This window comes from Gigantopelta aegis, unplaced genomic scaffold (genome assembly GCF_016097555.1).
Source record: "Gigantopelta aegis isolate Gae_Host unplaced genomic scaffold, Gae_host_genome ctg2416_pilon_pilon:::debris, whole genome shotgun sequence".
Classification (NCBI taxonomy): Eukaryota; Metazoa; Mollusca; class Gastropoda; order Neomphalida; family Peltospiridae; genus Gigantopelta; species Gigantopelta aegis.
In genome coordinates, this window is record NW_024532923.1 from 29,996 (window position 1) to 54,018 (window position 24,023).

A 24,023-nucleotide genomic window follows, 5' to 3' on the forward strand; every position below is an offset into this window, starting at 1 on the left:
GGCACCAGGACTCACACTGGAACGAAGTCTGCATCAGCTAGTGATAATTAGAATCTACTGTATTACATAGGGCACCAGGACTCACACTGGAACGAAGTCTGCATCAGCTAGTGATAATTAGAATCTACTGTATTACATAGGGCACCAGGACTCACACTGGAACGAAGTCTGAATCAGCTAGTGATAATTAGAATCTACTGTATTACATAGGGCACCAGGACTCACACTGGAACGAAGTCTGCATCAGCTAGTGATAATTAGAATCTACTGTATTACATAGGGCACCAGGACTCACACTGGAACGAAGTCTGCATCAGCTAATTCTGATATATGTGAGGTATTTCCCACTCTGATACAAGTTTACAACAACAATCCTTATTTAATTTATAAAAAACTGACTATTTTTATGTTAATTACTTAAATTATTGACATTACATTTAATTTCCTATAAGATATTTTGACCTAGATTTGCCATAGACAGTCACATATTTTGAACCTTTGCATCACTGTCCCAATTAAAGTATTTACTGAAAATGTTTACCCAGGGTCATTCCAACAGTGGGTGGGTTTGAGGGTGTTAGTTTTAGCAGCAAATCAAACTGATATGGCGAGTGTGTCAAAACAATGGGGACCAAGCTACGCAGATTTCGCGGTCAAGTACATTACACCAGCAAACATACTCCCAACACCTTTCACACATTCATTGAAATCTGCGGTGAATACAAGCCACACGAGGAGGCATAGGATTACAAATAGCATACACAGACTAAATCCATAAAAATCACATCCACAGACTAATTCTATTAAAAATCACACCCACAGACTAATTCTATTAAAAATCACACCCACAGACTACATGTAAGTCTATTAAAAATCACATCCACAGACTAATTCTATTAAAAATCACATCCACAGACTAATTCTATTAAAAATCACACCCACAGACTAAGTCTATTACAAATAACATATGCAGACTAAGTATATTGAAAATATATATACATACATACATATATATATATATACTGTATATATATATATATATATATTTGTATATGAATAAATAATACATAATTCAGTGATAGGATATGCAGACACGATCATGTCCATATATGTGCACACATATGGAAATTCATAAACAGAATTTACTCAACCGGTCTGTATTAGAAAGTGATTGTTACAGATTATGCGTTACTGATTATAGATACCTGAATATATAGATATATATACATACAGGTTAAACAACACATGGAACTTGTACCTATGTGTATACAATTGTGAAAACAATAACACAATTCCATTAGATTGTCTTAAATATAAACACCAGCTGGTATTAACCAGTCATTATATTATTATCAGCTGATATTAACCAATCACGGATGAGATTTCTAATATATATCATGTGGTTATCAACATTCCCAACTTATATATAAAAATAACAACATTTTATCACCCTGGAAGCATGTATTCTTTGTAATTAGCACTTCATGTTTTGCATTTATTATAGTTTGCCACCCAATAGCCGATGTATTTTTCATGTTAAACATCTATTCTATTCTATTCTATTCTTAGTATATATATATACCATGTGAACATTTATTAAATGAACAGCAAAAAGCAAAACATGTCTGGCAGCCGCCTGCAAATGACATCTTGTGATTCCAGAACCTACACAGGGATAGGATCCCAGAGACTACCAGTCTTCAAGATGAGGAGTTAACCACTAGAGGTATTTCTTTATAAGACAGGAATATGTATGTTGAAATCTTGCAATTATTCATTTCAAATACATAATAACACAGGGACAACCTCTTCCATCTGTTCGTGTCACCCTTGCAACTCCAGAACGAACAGAGGGATACAATCCCATATAGCCTACCAGTCTTCAAAATGAGGCAGGGCTTCTAGATTATGGTAGCCCTACTCCCATGGCTAGTGATATTCAATGTTGGGCTAGTAAATAACTACTATTGCCATGCCCAACGGCTACTGAAAAAAATATGTCAACTGTTGCAGTTAAGTCTATTTTGTAAATACATGAATATCCTGAACCCACCCCCAATGTTAGTGTTTTTAAGCTATATCTCTCTCTTCAGGTGACATATATCCAATTTTTACTATTATTTTGTAAAACTGTATTAACTTAAAGTAAAGAAGGGCTAATCAATTTTTAATCGTGGCTAGTAAATTTTCTAAATCACTGATCCCATGGCTAGTGGATTTTATAAAATTCTAGAAGCTCTGTGAGGATTTAACCACTATGTCATTCTTAGACTAAAACACACATGCTGAAAGTTTTTGTTTAACGACACCACTAGAGCACACTGATTTATTAATCTATGGCTATTGGATGTCATATATTTGGTAATTCTGACATAGTCTTAGAGAGGATACCTGCTAAATTGGTTTTATTAGTAACAAGGGATATTTTATATGTACCATCCTACAGACAGAATAACACATACCATGACCTTTGATACAACAGTCGTGGTACACTAGCTGGAATAAGAAATAGACCAATGCACCCACTGATGGGGATCAATCCTAGACCGACCGCTCATCAAGCGAGTACTTTACCATTGGGCTATGTCCCGTCCCCTGTAAAGATGAGAACTTAACCTCTATGCCATTGTATGACCAGAACACTTATGTTGAAATCTTCCAATTATTCATTTAAATACACAATCAAACACAGACAACTCCTTCTTAACCGCTATGCCATTGTAAGACCAGAACACTTCTGTTGAAATCTTCCAATTATTCATTTAAATACACAATCAAACACAGACAACTCCTTCTTAACCGCTATGCCATTGTAAGACCAGAACACTTCTGTTGAAATCTTCCAATTATTCATTTAAATACACAATCAAACACAGACAACTCCTTCTTAACCGCTATGCCATTGTAAGACCAGAACACTTCTGTTGAAATCTTCCAATTATTCATTTAAATACACAATCAAACACAGACAACTCCTTCTTAACCGCTATGCCATTGTAAGACCAGAACACTTCTGTTGAAATCTTCCAATTATTCATTTAAATACACAATCAAACACAGACAACTCCTTCTTAACCGCTATGCCATTGTAAGACCAGAACACTTATGTTGAAATCTTCCAATTATTCATTTAAATACACAATCAAACACAGACAACTCCTTCTTAACCGCTATGCCATTGTAAGACCAGAACACTTCTGTTGAAATCTTCCAATTATTCATTTAAATACACAATCAAACACAGACAACTCCTTAACCGCTATACCATTATAAGACCAGAACACTTATGTTGAAATCTTCCAATTATTCATTTAAATACACAATCAAACACAGACAACTCCTTCTTAACCGCTATGCCATTGTATGACCAGAACACTTATGTTGAAATCTTCCAATTATTCATTTAAATACACAATCAAACACAGACAACTCCTTCTTAACCGCTATGCCATTGTAAGACCAGAACACTTATGTTGAAATCTTCCAATTATTCATTTAAATACACAACTAAACACAGACAACTCCTTCTTAACCGCTATGTCATTGTATGACCAGAACACTTATGTTGAAATCTTCCAATTATTCATTTAAATACACAATCAAACACAGACAACTCCTTCTTAACCGCTATGTCATTGTATGACCAGAACACTTCTGTTGAAATCTTTCAGTTATTCATTTAAATACACAATCAAACACAGACAACTCCTTAACCGCTATGCCATTGTATGACCAGAACACTTCTGTTGAAATCTTCCAATTATTCACTTAAATACACAATCAAACACGGACAACTCCTTCTTAACCACTATGCCATTGTATGACCAGAACACTTCTGTTGAAATCTTCCAATTATTCATTTAAATACACAATCAAACACAGACAACTCCTTCTTAACCGCTATGCCATTGTAAGACCAGAACACTTCTGTTGAAATCTTCCAATTATTCATTTAAATACACAATCAAACACAGACAACTCCTTCTTAACCGCTATGCCATTGTAAGACCAGAACACTTCTGTTGAAATCTTCCAATTATTCACTTAAATACACAATCAAACACGGACAACTCCTTCTTAACCGCTATGCCATTGTAAGACCAGAACACTTATGTTGAAATCTTTCAGTTATTCATTTAAATACACAATCAAACACGGACAACTCCTTAACTGCTATGCCATTGTATGACCAAAACACTTCTGTTGAAATCTTCCAATTATTCATTTAAATACACAATCAAACACAGACAACTCCTTCTTAACCGCTATGCCATTGTAAGACCAGAACACTTCTGTTGAAATCTTCCAATTATTCATTTAAATACACAATCAAACACAGACAACTCCTTCTTAACCACTATGCCATTGTAAGACCAGAACACTTCTGTTGAAATCTTCCAATTATTCATTTAAATACACAATCAAACACAGACAACTCCTTCTTAACCGCTATGCCATTGTAAGACCAGAACACTTCTGTTGAAATCTTCCAATTATTCATTTAAATACACAATCAAACACAGACAACTCCTTCTTAACCGCTATGCCATTGTAAGACCAGAACACTTCTGTTGAAATCTTCCAATTATTCATTTAAATACACAATCAAACACAGACAACTCCTTCTTAACCGCTATGCCATTGTAAGACCAGAACACTTCTGTTGAAATCTTCCAATTATTCATTTAAATACACAATCAAACACAGACAACTCCTTCTTAACCGCTATGCCATTGTAAGACCAGAACACTTATGTTGAAATCTTCCAATTATTCATTTAAATACACAATCAAACACAGACAACTCCTTCTTAACCGCTATGCCATTGTAAGACCAGAACACTTCTGTTGAAATCTTCCAATTATTCATTTAAATACACAACTAAACACAGACAACTCCTTCTTAACCGCTATACCATTATAAGACCAGAACACTTATGTTGAAATCTTCCAATTATTCATTTAAATACACAATCAAACACAGACAACTCCTTCTTAACCGCTATGCCATTGTAAGACCAGAACACTTATGTTGAAATCTTCCAATTATTCATTTAAATACACAACTAAACACAGACAACTGCTTCTTAACCGCTATGTCATTGTATGACCAGAACACTTATGTTGAAATCTTCCAATTATTCATTTAAATACACAATCAAACACAGACAACTCCTTCTTAACCGCTATGTCATTGTATGACCAGAACACTTCTGTTGAAATCTTCCAGTTATTCATTTAAATACACAATCAAACACAGACAACTCCTTCTTAACCGCTATGCCATTGTAAGACCAGAACACTTATGTTGAAATCTTTCAGTTATTCATTTAAATACACAATCAAACACGGACAACTCCTTAACTGCTATGCCATTGTATGACCAAAACACTTCTGTTGAAATCTTCCAATTATTCATTTAAATACACAATCAAACACAGACAACTCCTTCTTAACCGCTATGCCATTGTAAGACCAGAACACTTCTGTTGAAATCTTCCAATTATTCATTTAAATACACAATCAAACACAGACAACTCCTTCTTAACCGCTATGCCATTGTAAGACCAGAACACTTCTGTTGAAATCTTCCAATTATTCATTTAAATACACAATCAAACACAGACAACTCCTTCTTAACCGCTATGCCATTGTAAGACCAGAACACTTCTGTTGAAATCTTCCAATTATTCATTTAAATACACAATCAAACACAGACAACTCCTTCTTAACCGCTATGCCATTGTAAGACCAGAACACTTCTGTTGAAATCTTCCAATTATTCATTTAAATACACAATCAAACACAGACAACTCCTTCTTAACCGCTATGCCATTGTAAGACCAGAACACTTCTGTTGAAATCTTCCAATTATTCATTTAAATACACAATCAAACACAGACAACTCCTTCTTAACCGCTATGCCATTGTAAGACCAGAACACTTATGTTGAAATCTTCCAATTATTCATTTAAATACACAATCAAACACAGACAACTCCTTCTTAACCGCTATGCCATTGTAAGACCAGAACACTTCTGTTGAAATCTTCCAATTATTCATTTAAATACACAATCAAACACAGACAACTCCTTAACCGCTATACCATTATAAGACCAGAACACTTATGTTGAAATCTTCCAATTATTCATTTAAATACACAATCAAACACAGACAACTCCTTCTTAACCGCTATGCCATTGTATGACCAGAACACTTATGTTGAAATCTTCCAATTATTCATTTAAATACACAATCAAACACAGACAACTCCTTCTTAACCGCTATGCCATTGTAAGACCAGAACACTTATGTTGAAATCTTCCAATTATTCATTTAAATACACAACTAAACACAGACAACTCCTTCTTAACCGCTATGTCATTGTATGACCAGAACACTTATGTTGAAATCTTCCAATTATTCATTTAAATACACAATCAAACACAGACAACTCCTTCTTAACCGCTATGTCATTGTATGACCAGAACACTTCTGTTGAAATCTTCCAGTTATTCATTTAAATACACAATCAAACACAGACAACTCCTTCTTAACCGCTATGCCATTGTAAGACCAGAACACTTATGTTGAAATCTTTCAGTTATTCATTTAAATACACAATCAAACACGGACAACTCCTTAACTGCTATGCCATTGTATGACCAAAACACTTCTGTTGAAATCTTCCAATTATTCATTTAAATACACAATCAAACACAGACAACTCCTTCTTAACCGCTATGCCATTGTAAGACCAGAACACTTCTGTTGAAATCTTCCAATTATTCATTTAAATACACAATCAAACACAGACAACTCCTTCTTAACCGCTATGCCATTGTAAGACCAGAACACTTCTGTTGAAATCTTCCAATTATTCATTTAAATACACAATCAAACACAGACAACTCCTTCTTAACCGCTATGCCATTGTAAGACCAGAACACTTCTGTTGAAATCTTCCAATTATTCATTTAAATACACAATCAAACACAGACAACTCCTTCTTAACCGCTATGCCATTGTAAGACCAGAACACTTCTGTTGAAATCTTCCAATTATTCATTTAAATACACAATCAAACACAGACAACTCCTTCTTAACCGCTATGCCATTGTAAGACCAGAACACTTCTGTTGAAATCTTCCAATTATTCATTTAAATACACAATCAAACACAGACAACTCCTTCTTAACCGCTATGCCATTGTAAGACCAGAACACTTATGTTGAAATCTTCCAATTATTCATTTAAATACACAATCAAACACAGACAACTCCTTCTTAACCGCTATGCCATTGTAAGACCAGAACACTTCTGTTGAAATCTTCCAATTATTCATTTAAATACACAATCAAACACAGACAACTCCTTAACCGCTATACCATTATAAGACCAGAACACTTATGTTGAAATCTTCCAATTATTCATTTAAATACACAATCAAACACAGACAACTCCTTCTTAACCGCTATGCCATTGTATGACCAGAACACTTATGTTGAAATCTTCCAATTATTCATTTAAATACACAATCAAACACAGACAACTCCTTCTTAACCGCTATGCCATTGTAAGACCAGAACACTTATGTTGAAATCTTCCAATTATTCATTTAAATACACAACTAAACACAGACAACTCCTTCTTAACCGCTATGTCATTGTATGACCAGAACACTTATGTTGAAATCTTCCAATTATTCATTTAAATACACAATCAAACACAGACAACTCCTTCTTAACCGCTATGTCATTGTATGACCAGAACACTTCTGTTGAAATCTTCCAGTTATTCATTTAAATACACAATCAAACACAGACAACTCCTTCTTAACCGCTATGCCATTGTAAGACCAGAACACTTATGTTGAAATCTTCCAATTATTCATTTAAATACACAACTAAACACAGACAACTCCTTCTTAACCGCTATGTCATTGTATGACCAGAACACTTATGTTGAAATCTTCCAATTATTCACTTAAATACACAATCAAACACAGACAACTCCTTCTTAACCGCTATGCCATTGTAAGACCAGAACACTTCTGTTGAAATCTTCCAATTATTCACTTAAATACACAATCAAACACGGACAACTCCTTCTTAACCGCTATGCCATTGTAAGACCAGAACACTTATGTTGAAATCTTTCAGTTATTCATTTAAATACACAATCAAACACGGACAACTCCTTAACTGCTATGCCATTGTATGACCAAAACACTTCTGTTGAAATCTTCCAATTATTCATTTAAATACACAATCAAACACAGACAACTCCTTCTTAACCGCTATGCCATTGTAAGACCAGAACACTTCTGTTGAAATCTTCCAATTATTCATTTAAATACACAATCAAACACAGACAACTCCTTCTTAACCGCTATGCCATTGTAAGACCAGAACACTTCTGTTGAAATCTTCCAATTATTCATTTAAATACACAATCAAACACAGACAACTCCTTCTTAACCGCTATGCCATTGTAAGACCAGAACACTTATGTTGAAATCTTCCAATTATTCATTTAAATACACAACTAAACACAGACAACTCCTTCTTAACCGCTATGTCATTGTATGACCAGAACACTTATGTTGAAATCTTCCAATTATTCACTTAAATACACAATCAAACACAGACAACTCCTTCTTAACCGCTATGCCATTGTAAGACCAGAACACTTCTGTTGAAATCTTCCAATTATTCATTTAAATACACAATCAAACACAGACAACTCCTTCTTAACCGCTATGCCATTGTAAGACCAGAACACTTCTGTTGAAATCTTCCAATTATTCACTTAAATACACAATCAAACACGGACAACTCCTTCTTAACCGCTATGCCATTGTAAGACCAGAACACTTCTGTTGAAATCTTTCAGTTATTCATTTAAATACACAATCAAACACGGACAACTCCTTCTTAACCGCTATGCCATTGTAAGACCAGAACACTTATGTTGAAATCTTTCAGTTATTCATTTAAATACACAATCAAACACGGACAACTCCTTAACTGCTATGCCATTGTATGACCAAAACACTTCTGTTGAAATCTTCCAATTATTCATTTAAATACACAATCAAACACAGACAACTCCTTCTTAACCGCTATGCCATTGTAAGACCAGAACACTTATGTTGAAATCTTCCAATTATTCATTTAAATACACAATCAAACACAGACAACTCCTTCTTAACCGCTATGCCATTGTAAGACCAGAACACTTCTGTTGAAATCTTCCAATTATTCATTTAAATACACAATCAAACACAGACAACTCCTTCTTAACCGCTATGCCATTGTAAGACCAGAACACTTCTGTTGAAATCTTCCAATTATTCATTTAAATACACAATCAAACACAGACAACTCCTTCTTAACCGCTATGCCATTGTAAGACCAGAACACTTCTGTTGAAATCTTCCAATTATTCATTTAAATACACAATCAAACACAGACAACTCCTTCTTAACCGCTATGCCATTGTAAGACCAGAACACTTCTGTTGAAATCTTCCAATTATTCATTTAAATACACAATCAAACACAGACAACTCCTTAACCGCTATACCATTATAAGACCAGAACACTTATGTTGAAATCTTCCAATTATTCATTTAAATACACAATCAAACACAGACAACTCCTTCTTAACCGCTATGCCATTGTATGACCAGAACACTTATGTTGAAATCTTCCAATTATTCATTTAAATACACAATCAAACACAGACAACTCCTTCTTAACCGCTATGCCATTGTAAGACCAGAACACTTATGTTGAAATCTTCCAATTATTCATTTAAATACACAACTAAACACAGACAACTCCTTCTTAACCGCTATGTCATTGTATGACCAGAACACTTATGTTGAAATCTTCCAATTATTCATTTAAATACACAATCAAACACAGACAACTCCTTCTTAACCGCTATGTCATTGTATGACCAGAACACTTCTGTTGAAATCTTCCAGTTATTCATTTAAATACACAATCAAACACAGACAACTCCTTCTTAACCGCTATGCCATTGTAAGACCAGAACACTTATGTTGAAATCTTCCAATTATTCATTTAAATACACAACTAAACACAGACAACTCCTTCTTAACCGCTATGTCATTGTATGACCAGAACACTTATGTTGAAATCTTCCAATTATTCATTTAAATACACAATCAAACACAGACAACTCCTTCTTAACCGCTATGTCATTGTATGACCAGAACACTTCTGTTGAAATCTTCCAATTATTCACTTAAATACACAATCAAACACGGACAACTCCTTCTTAACCACTATGCCATTGTATGACCAGAACACTTCTGTTGAAATCTTCCAATTATTCACTTAAATACACAATCAAACACGGACAACTCCTTCTTAACCACTATGCCATTGTATGACCAGAACACTTCTGTTGAAATCTTCCAATTATTCACTTAAATACACAATCAAACACGGACAACCCCTTAACCGCTATGCCATTGTATGACCAAAACACTTCTGTTGAAATCTTCCAATTATTCATTTAAATACACAATCAAACACAGACAACTCCTTCTTACCCGCTATGCCATTGTAAGACCAGAACACTTCTGTTGAAATCTTCCAATTATTCATTTAAATACACAATCAAACACAGACAACTCCTTCTTAACCGCTATGTCATTGTATGACCAGAACACTTCTGTTGAAATCTTCCAATTATTCATTTAAATACACAATCAAACACAGACAACTCCTTCTTAACCGCTATGTCATTGTATGACCAGAACACTTCTGTTGAAATCTTCCAGTTATTCATTTAAATACACAATCAAACACAGACAACTCCTTCTTAACCGCTATGCCATTGTAAGACCAGAACACTTATGTTGAAATCTTCCAATTATTCATTTAAATACACAAGTAAACACAGACAACTCCTTCTTAACCGCTATGTCATTGTATGACCAGAACACTTATGTTGAAATCTTCCAATTATTCACTTAAATACACAATCAAACACAGACAACTCCTTCTTAACCGCTATGCCATTGTAAGACCAGAACACTTCTGTTGAAATCTTCCAATTATTCATTTAAATACACAATCAAACACAGACAACTCCTTCTTAACCGCTATGCCATTGTAAGACCAGAACACTTCTGTTGAAATCTTCCAATTATTCACTTAAATACACAATCAAACACGGACAACTCCTTCTTAACCGCTATGCCATTGTAAGACCAGAACACTTATGTTGAAATCTTCCAATTATTCATTTAAATACACAATCAAACACGGACAACTCCTTAACCGCTATGCCATTGTATGACCAAAACACTTCTGTTGAAATCTTCCAATTATTCATTTAAATACACAATCAAACACAGACAACTCCTTCTTAACCGCTATGCCATTGTAAGACCAGAACACTTCTGTTGAAATCTTCCAATTATTCATTTAAATACACAATCAAACACAGACAACTCCTTCTTAACCGCTATGCCATTGTAAGACCAGAACACTTCTGTTGAAATCTTCCAATTATTCATTTAAATACACAATCAAACACAGACAACTCCTTCTTAACCGCTATGCCATTGTAAGACCAGAACACTTATGTTGAAATCTTCCAATTATTCATTTAAATACACAACTAAACACAGACAACTCCTTCTTAACCGCTATGTCATTGTATGACCAGAACACTTATGTTGAAATCTTCCAATTATTCACTTAAATACACAATCAAACACAGACAACTCCTTCTTAACCGCTATGCCATTGTAAGACCAGAACACTTCTGTTGAAATCTTCCAATTATTCATTTAAATACACAATCAAACACAGACAACTCCTTCTTAACCGCTATGCCATTGTAAGACCAGAACACTTCTGTTGAAATCTTCCAATTATTCACTTAAATACACAATCAAACACGGACAACTCCTTCTTAACCGCTATGCCATTGTAAGACCAGAACACTTCTGTTGAAATCTTTCAGTTATTCATTTAAATACACAATCAAACACGGACAACTCCTTCTTAACCGCTATGCCATTGTAAGACCAGAACACTTATGTTGAAATCTTTCAGTTATTCATTTAAATACACAATCAAACACGGACAACTCCTTAACTGCTATGCCATTGTATGACCAAAACACTTCTGTTGAAATCTTCCAATTATTCATTTAAATACACAATCAAACACAGACAACTCCTTCTTAACCGCTATGCCATTGTAAGACCAGAACACTTATGTTGAAATCTTCCAATTATTCATTTAAATACACAATCAAACACAGACAACTCCTTCTTAACCGCTATGCCATTGTAAGACCAGAACACTTCTGTTGAAATCTTCCAATTATTCATTTAAATACACAATCAAACACAGACAACTCCTTCTTAACCGCTATGCCATTGTAAGACCAGAACACTTCTGTTGAAATCTTCCAATTATTCATTTAAATACACAATCAAACACAGACAACTCCTTCTTAACCGCTATGCCATTGTAAGACCAGAACACTTCTGTTGAAATCTTCCAATTATTCATTTAAATACACAATCAAACACAGACAACTCCTTCTTAACCGCTATGCCATTGTAAGACCAGAACACTTCTGTTGAAATCTTCCAATTATTCATTTAAATACACAATCAAACACAGACAACTCCTTCTTAACCGCTATGCCATTGTAAGACCAGAACACTTATGTTGAAATCTTCCAATTATTCATTTAAATACACAATCAAACACAGACAACTCCTTCTTAACCGCTATGCCATTGTAAGACCAGAACACTTCTGTTGAAATCTTCCAATTATTCATTTAAATACACAATCAAACACAGACAACTCCTTAACCGCTATACCATTATAAGACCAGAACACTTATGTTGAAATCTTCCAATTATTCATTTAAATACACAATCAAACACAGACAACTCCTTCTTAACCGCTATGCCATTGTATGACCAGAACACTTATGTTGAAATCTTCCAATTATTCATTTAAATACACAATCAAACACAGACAACTCCTTCTTAACCGCTATGCCATTGTAAGACCAGAACACTTATGTTGAAATCTTCCAATTATTCATTTAAATACACAACTAAACACAGACAACTCCTTCTTAACCGCTATGTCATTGTATGACCAGAACACTTATGTTGAAATCTTCCAATTATTCATTTAAATACACAATCAAACACAGACAACTCCTTCTTAACCGCTATGTCATTGTATGACCAGAACACTTCTGTTGAAATCTTCCAGTTATTCATTTAAATACACAATCAAACACAGACAACTCCTTCTTAACCGCTATGCCATTGTAAGACCAGAACACTTATGTTGAAATCTTCCAATTATTCATTTAAATACACAACTAAACACAGACAACTCCTTCTTAACCGCTATGTCATTGTATGACCAGAACACTTATGTTGAAATCTTCCAATTATTCATTTAAATACACAATCAAACACAGACAACTCCTTCTTAACCGCTATGTCATTGTATGACCAGAACACTTCTGTTGAAATCTTCCAATTATTCACTTAAATACACAATCAAACACGGACAACTCCTTCTTAACCACTATGCCATTGTATGACCAGAACACTTCTGTTGAAATCTTCCAATTATTCACTTAAATACACAATCAAACACGGACAACTCCTTCTTAACCACTATGCCATTGTATGACCAGAACACTTCTGTTGAAATCTTCCAATTATTCACTTAAATACACAATCAAACACGGACAACTCCTTAACCGCTATGCCATTGTATGACCAAAACACTTCTGTTGAAATCTTCCAATTATTCATTTAAATACACAATCAAACACAGACAACTCCTTCTTACCCGCTATGCCATTGTAAGACCAGAACACTTCTGTTGAAATCTTCCAATTATTCATTTAAATACACAATCAAACACAGACAACTCCTTCTTAACCGCTATGTCATTGTATGACCAGAACACTTCTGTTGAAATCTTCCAATTATTCATTTAAATACACAATCAAACACAGACAACTCCTTAACTGCTATGCCATTGTATGACCAAAACACTTCTGTTGAAATCTTCCAATTATTCACTTAAATACACAATCAAACACAGACAACTCCTTCTTAACCGCTATGCCATTGTAAGACCAGAACACTTCTGTTGAAATCTTCCAATTATTCATTTAAATACACAATCAAACATGGACAACTCCTTCTTAACCGCTATGCCATTGTAAGACCAGAACACTTCTGTTGAAATCTTCCAATTATTCACTTAAATACACAATCAAACACAGACAACTCCTTCTTAACCGCTATGCCATTGTAAGACCAGAACACTTCTGTTGAAATCTTCCAATTATTCATTTAAATACACAATCAAACACAGACAACTCCTTCTTAACCGCTATGCCATTGTAAGACCAGAACACTTCTGTTGAAATCTTCCAATTATTCATTTAAATACACAATCAAACACAGACAACTCCTTCTTAACCGCTATGCCATTGTAAGACCAGAACACTTCTGTTGAAATCTTCCAATTATTCATTTAAATACACAATCAAACACAGACAACTCCTTCTTAACCGCTATGCCATTGTAAGACCAGAACACTTCTGTTGAAATCTTCCAATTATTCATTTAAATACACAATCAAACACAGACAACTCCTTCTTAACCGCTATGCCATTGTATGACCAGAACACTTCTGTTGAAATCTTCCAATTATTCACTTAAATACACAATCAAACACAGACAACTCCTTCTTAACCGCTATGCCATTGTAAGACCAGAACACTTCTGTTGAAATCTTCCAATTATTCACTTAAATACACAATCAAACACGGACAACTCCTTCTTAACCACTCTGCCATTGTATGACCAGAACACTTCTGTTGAAATCTTCCAATTATTCATTTAAATACACAATCAAACACAGACAACTCCTTGCACAAAGGTTCGTTCAAACATACGAATGTACCCAAGTCATTTTCAAACAAATATCAAGTTAATGAAGATGGTCAACACAGAATAAATTAGCCAATATTTGTCTGTAGACATTTTAAGTTCCCTTGCTTAAGATTCCACAACAGCCATGATGGGCAATCAGTTTAGGAAAAGCTACATGAAATGTGATTCGGTGACATATATTGACCAAGGTTCCATTTCGGCTAATGAACGGTTGACAAATGGCCTTCAATGTGTGAAGGTGTCAGCTGCAACATTTGGAAACAATTTTGGTGAATGTCAAAGGTTTTCTTAAATTACATGTGTATGCATGGTTTCATTTATAAATCAAAAGATCTTTCTTTAAAAAAAACAAAAATTCAAATCCTTATATCTGAAGCAATTATTTTCACCATTCAAGATTGTTGATACAAAAATGTAACTTGTGTAAAACAGATCATAATAGAAATGATTTTTTTTTACCAAGATGAAATTCTTGAATGATGTTTTTGTATATAAATTTGGGATAAATACTCTGACGCTATATAACCGTAAATAAAATGTGTTGAATGTGTTGTTAAATAAAACATTTCCTTTCTTGTATAAATTTCAATGAGAAGACAGTTATCAAAATAAAACTTGTATCACTACACAAGACAGAGTCAAAGCAATGTTTTGACAACATCATAATAAGTTGAGACACCAGATAAAATTAAAGTTTGTTTTGTTTAACGACACTATTAGAGAACATTGATTCATTAATCATTGGCTTTTGGATCTGTAACAATTGGTAATTTTTGACATGCAGAAAATTCACTACATTTTTAAATTAGCAGCAGGGGATCTCTTATACACCGATTCCCATCAGTGGGCCCATTGGGCTATTTCTCGCTCCAGCCAGTGCACCATGACTGGTACATCAAAAGCCATGGTATGTGGTATTCTGTCTATGGGATGATGCATGTAAAAGATCCTTTGCTGCTAATCGAAAGAGTAGCCCACGAAGTGGTGACATTATTAACCGAGATCTGTGCTATGGAAAATATTACCACACATGCATTTTAAATCAGACCATCTGACACTGGAACAATAATGTCTTTTTTATTAGACACTGTAATACAAATAATATACAGGACTAATTGTTATGAAGTCCATTAGCTATGGAATCAGTTAAATTAAAAATGTACTAGCCTATCAATATAGGTTAACCACAAAGATTTGGATCCATTGATGCATAAGCCAGAACACTCATTTTGCTATTAAGTACCCATGTCCAATAGTAATGTATGTTTTGTTTAACGACACCACTAGAGCACATTATATATATTAACCATTGGCTATTGAATGTCAAACATTTGGTAATTATGATATATAATCTTAGAGAAGAAACAAGCTACACTTGTCCATTAGTAGCTAGGGATATTTCATATGCATCATCCCACAGACAGGATAGCACATACCACTGCCTTTAAAATACCAGTCTTGGTGCAGTGGCTGGAATGAGAATTAACCCAATGGGTCCATGCACCGACAGGGATCGATGCTAGCCTGAACGTGCATCAAGCGAGCAATTTACCACTAGGCTACGTCCCACTTTGAACCTTTGTCCAAATGATTGCACACCTAATTTTACATGACTTGAAATAAGAATCAAATATGGTCTGCTGTTGTTAATTTTTTGTGTTTTTGTTGTGGTTTTTTATTGTGGTTTTTTGTTTTTAAATGGCAAATCAAAATAAATATACTGTCCCTGCTAAGAAAACATATGGCCTGCTGGAAATAATTTAGACAGTGTGGGGTGAAGGGAGGGTTTGGAATAGTGTGGAAATGTGAAAAATTGGGACCTACATGTATGCAGTGTTCTGCCAGAAAGAAAATTTTGGGTATGGCACTATGGAATTGAATGCAACCACAGTCAACAGGGGGTATGGGGGGGGGGGGGGGGGCTCTCCCAGAAACAAAATGGGTTACGTTTAGGGTTAGGGTGAAGAAAAGCATACAGAAATGATAAGAATAATTAATTTTGTCAAAAGGTTAACTTAAACAAATTAAATCTGCCAAAAATTTGGGTATAGTGCCATACCCGTTTTACCGTCTGGCAGAAACCCTGGTATGAGATACATTTTAGAGAATTATTGAATTAAAATATAACAGAATCAAAAGGTAACTAATAGATGAGATAATTAATGTATGTACATCAGTCACTTAAAAAAAATAGGTTATTTATTTTTATAGTTTTAGCATGTGAATTGCTATTTCACCTGATACATCTAAAATATTTTTTATTTGTTCACATATCACTATTATTTTGATCTCTACATTTTCTCTTTTCTGTAGGGTATCCCATAAGACTTACAAACCTTAAATCTAATGGCTTAATTTACTACTGTGTTGTATGACCTATAGCTCTGGAATCAGCCAGCAATAGACATGACTGAAATAATCTTCAAAGAATAAGAAAATACTGATAGATTGACACAAGCAATAATCAGTCTTAATAATAAGCCTGTATTTTATCCACTCACAGCAGTTTTACACCAAGATTAACTAACAGATATGAACATACTAAATTTCAAGTTATACAATTAAATCTAACAGAATATACTGTACATGTATAGCTGTACAGTTAACCAGGAACTAAAAATAATGTTTATAATAATGATACCCAGTTTATTGTTTGTAACTTGCTGTTTTTAATGTGAAACAAGATGAGATATTTAATCTACATGGGCGTAGGAAGGTGCCAAAAAGTGGGGAGGGGGGCACACACGTGTGCACACACACACAAATACACACACGTGCACACACACACACTCACACACACAAAGTAAAGTTTGTTTTATTTAACGACGCCACTAGAGCACATTGATTTTTTATCTTATCATTGGCTATTGGATGTCAAACATTTGGTCATTTTGACACTGTTTTGAAGAGGAAACCCGCTGTCGCCACATAGGCTACTCTTTTTTTGACAGGCAGCAAGGGATCTTTTATTTGCGCTTCCCACAGGCAGGATAGCACAAACCATGGCCTTTGTTGAACCAGTTATGGATCACTGGTCGGTGCAAGTGGTTTACACCTACCCATTGAGCCTTGCGGAGCACTCACTCAGGGTTTGGAGTCGGTATCTGGATTAAAAATCCCATGCCTCGACTGGGATCCGAACCCAGTACCTACCAGCCTGTAGTCCGATGGCTTAACCACTGTGCCACCGAGGCCGGTCACGCATACAAATACACACACACAAGCATGCACACAAACACAGAAGAAGAAAAAAAAAAACAGAGAAAAAAACACACACACAAACACACAAACACGAACAAATTCATCAAATTCATAACAATCTGTAAGGATTGCATCTTACGCCCATAAGCCTGTGCAAATCGCAAAAACCTGTAAGGCTTACGGGTAAACCGTACAAGTTGACACCTCTGCACACACACAAACTCGCGCGCACACACACAGACACACACACTTACATACACACACAAACACAGAAAAAAACCCACACATACACACACACAGAAAACACACACACAGATACACACACACAGATACACACACACAGATACACACAAACACAGATACACACAAACACACGCACGCACAAGCGCGCACACACACATATTATACATGTATAGCTGTACAGTAAACCAGGAACTAAAAACAATGTTTATAATAATGATACCCAGTTTATTGTTTGTAACTTGCCGTTTTTAATGTGAAACAAGATGAGATATTTAATCTACACGGGCGTAGAAAGGTGCCAAAAAGTGGGGAGGGGGGCACACACACACAAATACACACTCGCACAAACACAAACACAGAAAAACCACACACACACACACAAACACACACACACAGAGAAAAAACACACACACAAACACAGAAAACACACACACACACACGTGTGCACACACACACTCACACACAAACAAACACACACACACACACAAATACACACGTGCACACACACACACACACACATATTATACATGTATAGCTGTACAGTAAACCAGGAACTAAAAACAATGTTTATAATAATGATACCCAGTTTATTGTTTGTAACTTGCTGTTTTTAATGTGAAACAAGATGAGATATTTAATCTACACGGGCGTAGAAAGGTGCCAAAAAGTGGGGAGGGGGGCACACACACACAAATACACACTCGCACAAACACAAACACAGAAAAACCACACACACACACACAAACACACACACACAGAGAAAAAACACACACACAAACACAGAAAACACACACACACACACGTGTGCACACACACACTCACACACAAACAAACACACACACACAAACAAATACACACGTGCACACACACACACACACACACATATTATACATGTATAGCTGTACAGTAAACCAGGAACTAAAAACAATGTTTATAATAATGATACCCAGTTTATTGTTTGTAACTTGCTGTTTTTAATGTGAAACAAGATGAGATATTTAATCTACACGGGCGTAGGAAGGTGCAAAAAAAGTGGGGATGGCGGCACACACATACACACATGCACGCACTCACGTGTGAGTGCGTGCATGTATGTATGTACATGTATCATATGTGTGCGACGTCTTTCAAGATTTCAGTCCAGAGTCTTAAACTTTTAAACTTTGGGCCCAATACACATAAAACTTTTAAAATCTAGAATCAAGCTTCTAGTAACGCAGGCATCGAAAGAGAAATTTCCTTTTAGGATTCCTCCACAATTAATTTTAATGATTTTTATAAGGATATTTCGGGATCCCGTCTCATGATCAGTGGGTTGATCGGTTGGTTCATACAGAGTGCAACCAATGATTGATGATAAAATTCAAACTGATACCCAACCGAAATCTACACTGCTATAAAAGGTTGTTTGAGGCAAGACAGAACTTAACGAGCTACTCTCGGCTTAGTAATTTTCTAAAACTATACGTACCGGAAGCTCCCTATCTTTATCTTTTGGCAGACCATTCAAAACTGCGCCATATTTCCTTCATCAAAAATGCACACCCATTCTCTTTGATTTAATCCTATAGGACATTCCAAATTCCATAGCACCATACCACCTTCCACCTGATACTGGCTATGGTCGGACTGCTGGTGCTCCCTTGCACCTGCCAGTGCAGGCGGTCCCTCCTCCAACCCACCTCACCCCACCCGTTCCTGTCCTGGGCAGAGGAGCCGACCGAGACCAGCACCCAGGACAGGCATGCGCTACAATAGCTTGTTCTGGATGTGCATGTTAAACACTCTGACCTAACCTGACCTAGGAAAGAACTGTACAGGAACAATGAAATAAATGCCAAATGAAAACGATGCATATCCAAACAGATAACACCTGTCCATGTAACTGTATGTCACTTGCTGTGATCTAACATTGTGTTAGTGGCAAGACAAAATAAACACAACAGACAGAGCCGTAAATGCAAAAAACAAAAAACAAAAATTCAAGCAAGTCTGTACTGCATGCCATGGTGTAACAACCACGTAGCTGATGATGTGACAAACTATTTTGTCGTCACAGAAGCCAACTGGTTGCACCAAAAATACCTTGAGGCTTAAATTCTTTAGCGAGAATTTGGGACATTTCTTTCATCCACAGGTTTATGCTGGTAACAAGATGGCGTTTGCCTGAAATAATACTGATGCTGTTAATTAACCGAGCTGTACACCAACGCCGCCTTTTAACCAGTGAATGAATTAATAAATAAATGTTTAACGACAACCCAGTACAAAAATTACCTTCGGCTATTGGGTGTCAAACAATATAGTAAAAAAAAAATGCATGCATTGATGACCAACATCAATATAAAATTAAAAACACAGCCTCTGTATAAAGAGGCTGTGCAAAGTATAAATATTACAAGTATATTATCATTAAAATTTGCAAAGTATAAATATTACAAGTATATTATCATTAAAATTTGCAAAGTATAAATATTACAAGTATATTAAAATTAAAATAAAAATAAAAATTTCGAGTCTATGAATATTCAAAGTAACTATATACTGAACCAAAAAAGAAACTTCCAATTCCAATTTTCAGACATATGTTAATTTTTTTAAGAAATCGGTTAACATTGAAAATAAATTACAAAAGAAAGAAATGTTTTATTTAATGATGCTCTCAACACATTTTATTTACGGTTATATGTCATCAGACATATGGTTAAGGACCACACAGATATTGAGATAGGAAACTCACTGTCGCCACTTCATGGGCTACTCTTTTCGATTAGCAGCAAGGGATCTTTTATATGCATCATCCCACAGACAGGGTAGCACATGAATTACAAATGTTCTCCTGTCATCTTGCATGTCAGAATTTATCGATTTTACTCACCATGTTAGCAGTGGAACAAAGCGACAACGTGAAAGTTGATTTGCACGTGCAAGTTGATTCAACATGTTCCGCATGTTTTGAAGTCAATTTTTTGTTTGTTTATCAGTTCATCAACTTTGTAATGAAACATAACTTTATTTAATTTATTAAAATTTAAAAAACAAAAATTATATGCCTAGAATACCCAGAAGTTTATGTGTATGTCGATAGAAAAGGTTGGTAGAGTTGTTGCAAGCTCTAGCCATGCTATTCGGAATCTTCCGACATGATTTCATCAGACAGGACGTACCAACGACTTACAACGTCTGGGATAGTCTAGACAGATGTGTAGCACACAGAGCCAGTTTATCCTAGTAGCACATGCTACGAGCCCCGTGCTTCAAGGGGCCCTGCAATGATGTGTACATTTATTTTCCACAGGTAATTTTCCCCCTCTCCCCGAGGGGGTTGCAAAATATATATCGTGTGAAGGAGGCCCCGCTGTTATTTGTGCTACAGGCCCCACGGATCCTTAAACCAGCTCTGGTAGCACGTATATGTACCACAGCCATTGATATACCAGTCGTGGTGCACTGGCTAGAACGAGAAATAGCCCAATGGTCCACCAATGAGGATCAATCCTAAACCGACAGCTCATCAAGCGAGTGCTTTACCACTGGGCTATGTGCCCCTATATTCTAATGAATAAAATTAATAAAAGATGGTACTTAACATCTTTGGCGTTTAACAGCTTAACCCTTATTATTTAACATGACACTTTAAATCTTTGGCACTGGTCAGCTTAATCCTTACCATCAAATAACCCATAAACAAAATGTTACCTGCTGCTTCTGGTGTTACCATGGCCTTGATATGAGCCTCAGCGACGTCCCTCACATCTACAATGGGGAAGTTCAGTTTGGGTATGGCAGGCATCGATCTTTCCAACAAACGTTTCACCACCTGCACAAGAATACGTAACCAGAGTACTTTGACAGTAAGAGAGCTACATGTAGATGGACATTTGGACAGTTATCACGGTCTCTAACCATCCGAGACCAATCTATGTCAATATTGTGCAATCTCTTCCTACCAAATGGTATAGTCACGGATTCCCGCTCTAATATAAGTTTACAACAACAATTATTTCTTTGGCGTTGAATACCTTTATATCGATCATGTTCAAGTTCCCTGATAACAATTTGTTTACATATTAATCATCAATAGTAATACACACATGACAGGATGATGCCTGACAGAACCCCTTTCAATAATGTTTAGTTTAAATATGTATTACACTGTATCTGACAGGTTTTGTCATGTATTTCATATGTACAATCATGCAGACAGGACAGCATGACCTTTGATATACCAGTCATGGGATCGACAAAAACCTACAAATGGGTCTGCCAAGGTTTGATCCTACAACCCAACATTCTCAGACAAGCACTTTTGATGATGTATAAATGCTCAAACCGTATTACAGAAAGTAACTTGAGTATACAGACTCAGGTACATACCTCCATACTTGTTCCCTGTGTTCCATGTAAGACCGGGCCCATCATATAGGCTGGGTTCACAACGGCCAGTTCAATACGGTCTCCATCTGAAATAATTACACTTTCATTCACTTTGTTATTTTAGTTCATTTACTACCCTTTACAGACCCTTCAATTGGAAATCCACTGTCATAATACTTCCGCCATGGACTGTCTCACTGGCCCTGTCTGAGGGGTGGCCCTGGAGGGACGTGCCTAAAACTAAAGGGGTACATAGGGGCATGTAGCAAACAATTCACGATTAGGATGTCCTGATATTAATGGTGCGGTACGTAGCTCAGTGGTAAAACGCTCTGTTAATTCGCGATCGGTTTTGGATCGATCCCCGTCGGTGGGCCCATTGGGCTATTTATCGTTTCAACCAGTGCACGATGACTGGTATATCAAAGGCCGTGGTATGTGCTATCCTGGATGTGGGATGGTGCATATAAAAGATGCCTTGCTACTAATGCAAAAATGTAGCAGGTTTCCTCTCTAAGACTATATGTCAAAATTACCAACTGTTTGACAGCCAACAGCCGATGATTAACAAATCAATGTGCTCTAGTGGTGTCGTTAAACAAAACAAACTTTTAAACAAACTTTTTTGATATTAACGAGATGAGAAACTTCAATTAAGATCAGTCTTAAATATATTAAAAAGTTTTACATATTCTGTTATCTACTGAGTATCTAATGAGATGGTATGAATAACTTACGTTATGACGAGCATTTCAGTGTGATTCCAGCTCCAGTTAATTATCATACATGTACATGTAAATTCGTACATATTTACAGCTTCTATCTTTTGCCCTAGAATACATTAATATTGAAGGGGACAATATTTCAAAATCTTAGGTAAAGGAAGTTGGTTCATGTGAGTTTAACTTAGGTAACCGATTATTTGGTTACATGAATGTAGTTCTCGTAACCGATGAGTTAGGCCTACCTAATTCTAAACCATTTGAACTACGGTTCTGTGCTACATCAACTGTATTAAAAAACAAACTGATTTTCTCTTTCATTACTGATATATGGTAATTTTAATTTTATAATGTAATTGTTTACAAGGTAACCGATTGGCAGTTCCTGTGATCTTAAAGTTGCGTAACCAACATGTGAACAGAACAACGGTTCTCGTGAAATATTGTGCCCTATATTGATGTTAAGTACAGTGTTA

At 35.6% G+C, this 24,023-nt stretch overlaps 1 protein-coding gene across 1 annotated transcript in view; it reads right to left on the bottom strand.

Annotated features, from left to right (window-relative positions):
• LOC121391438 (guanine nucleotide exchange factor DBS-like) overlaps positions 1–22,831 on the bottom strand; it is a 48,307-nt gene extending 25,476 nt beyond the window's left edge. The window contains 3 exon segments of the mRNA XM_041523075.1: positions 20,534–20,614; positions 22,148–22,268; positions 22,826–22,831. Of these exon segments, the coding sequence (XP_041379009.1) occupies positions 20,534–20,614; positions 22,148–22,268; positions 22,826–22,831 (208 nt within the window).
• Between the last annotated feature and the right edge of the window lie 1,192 nt (positions 22,832–24,023).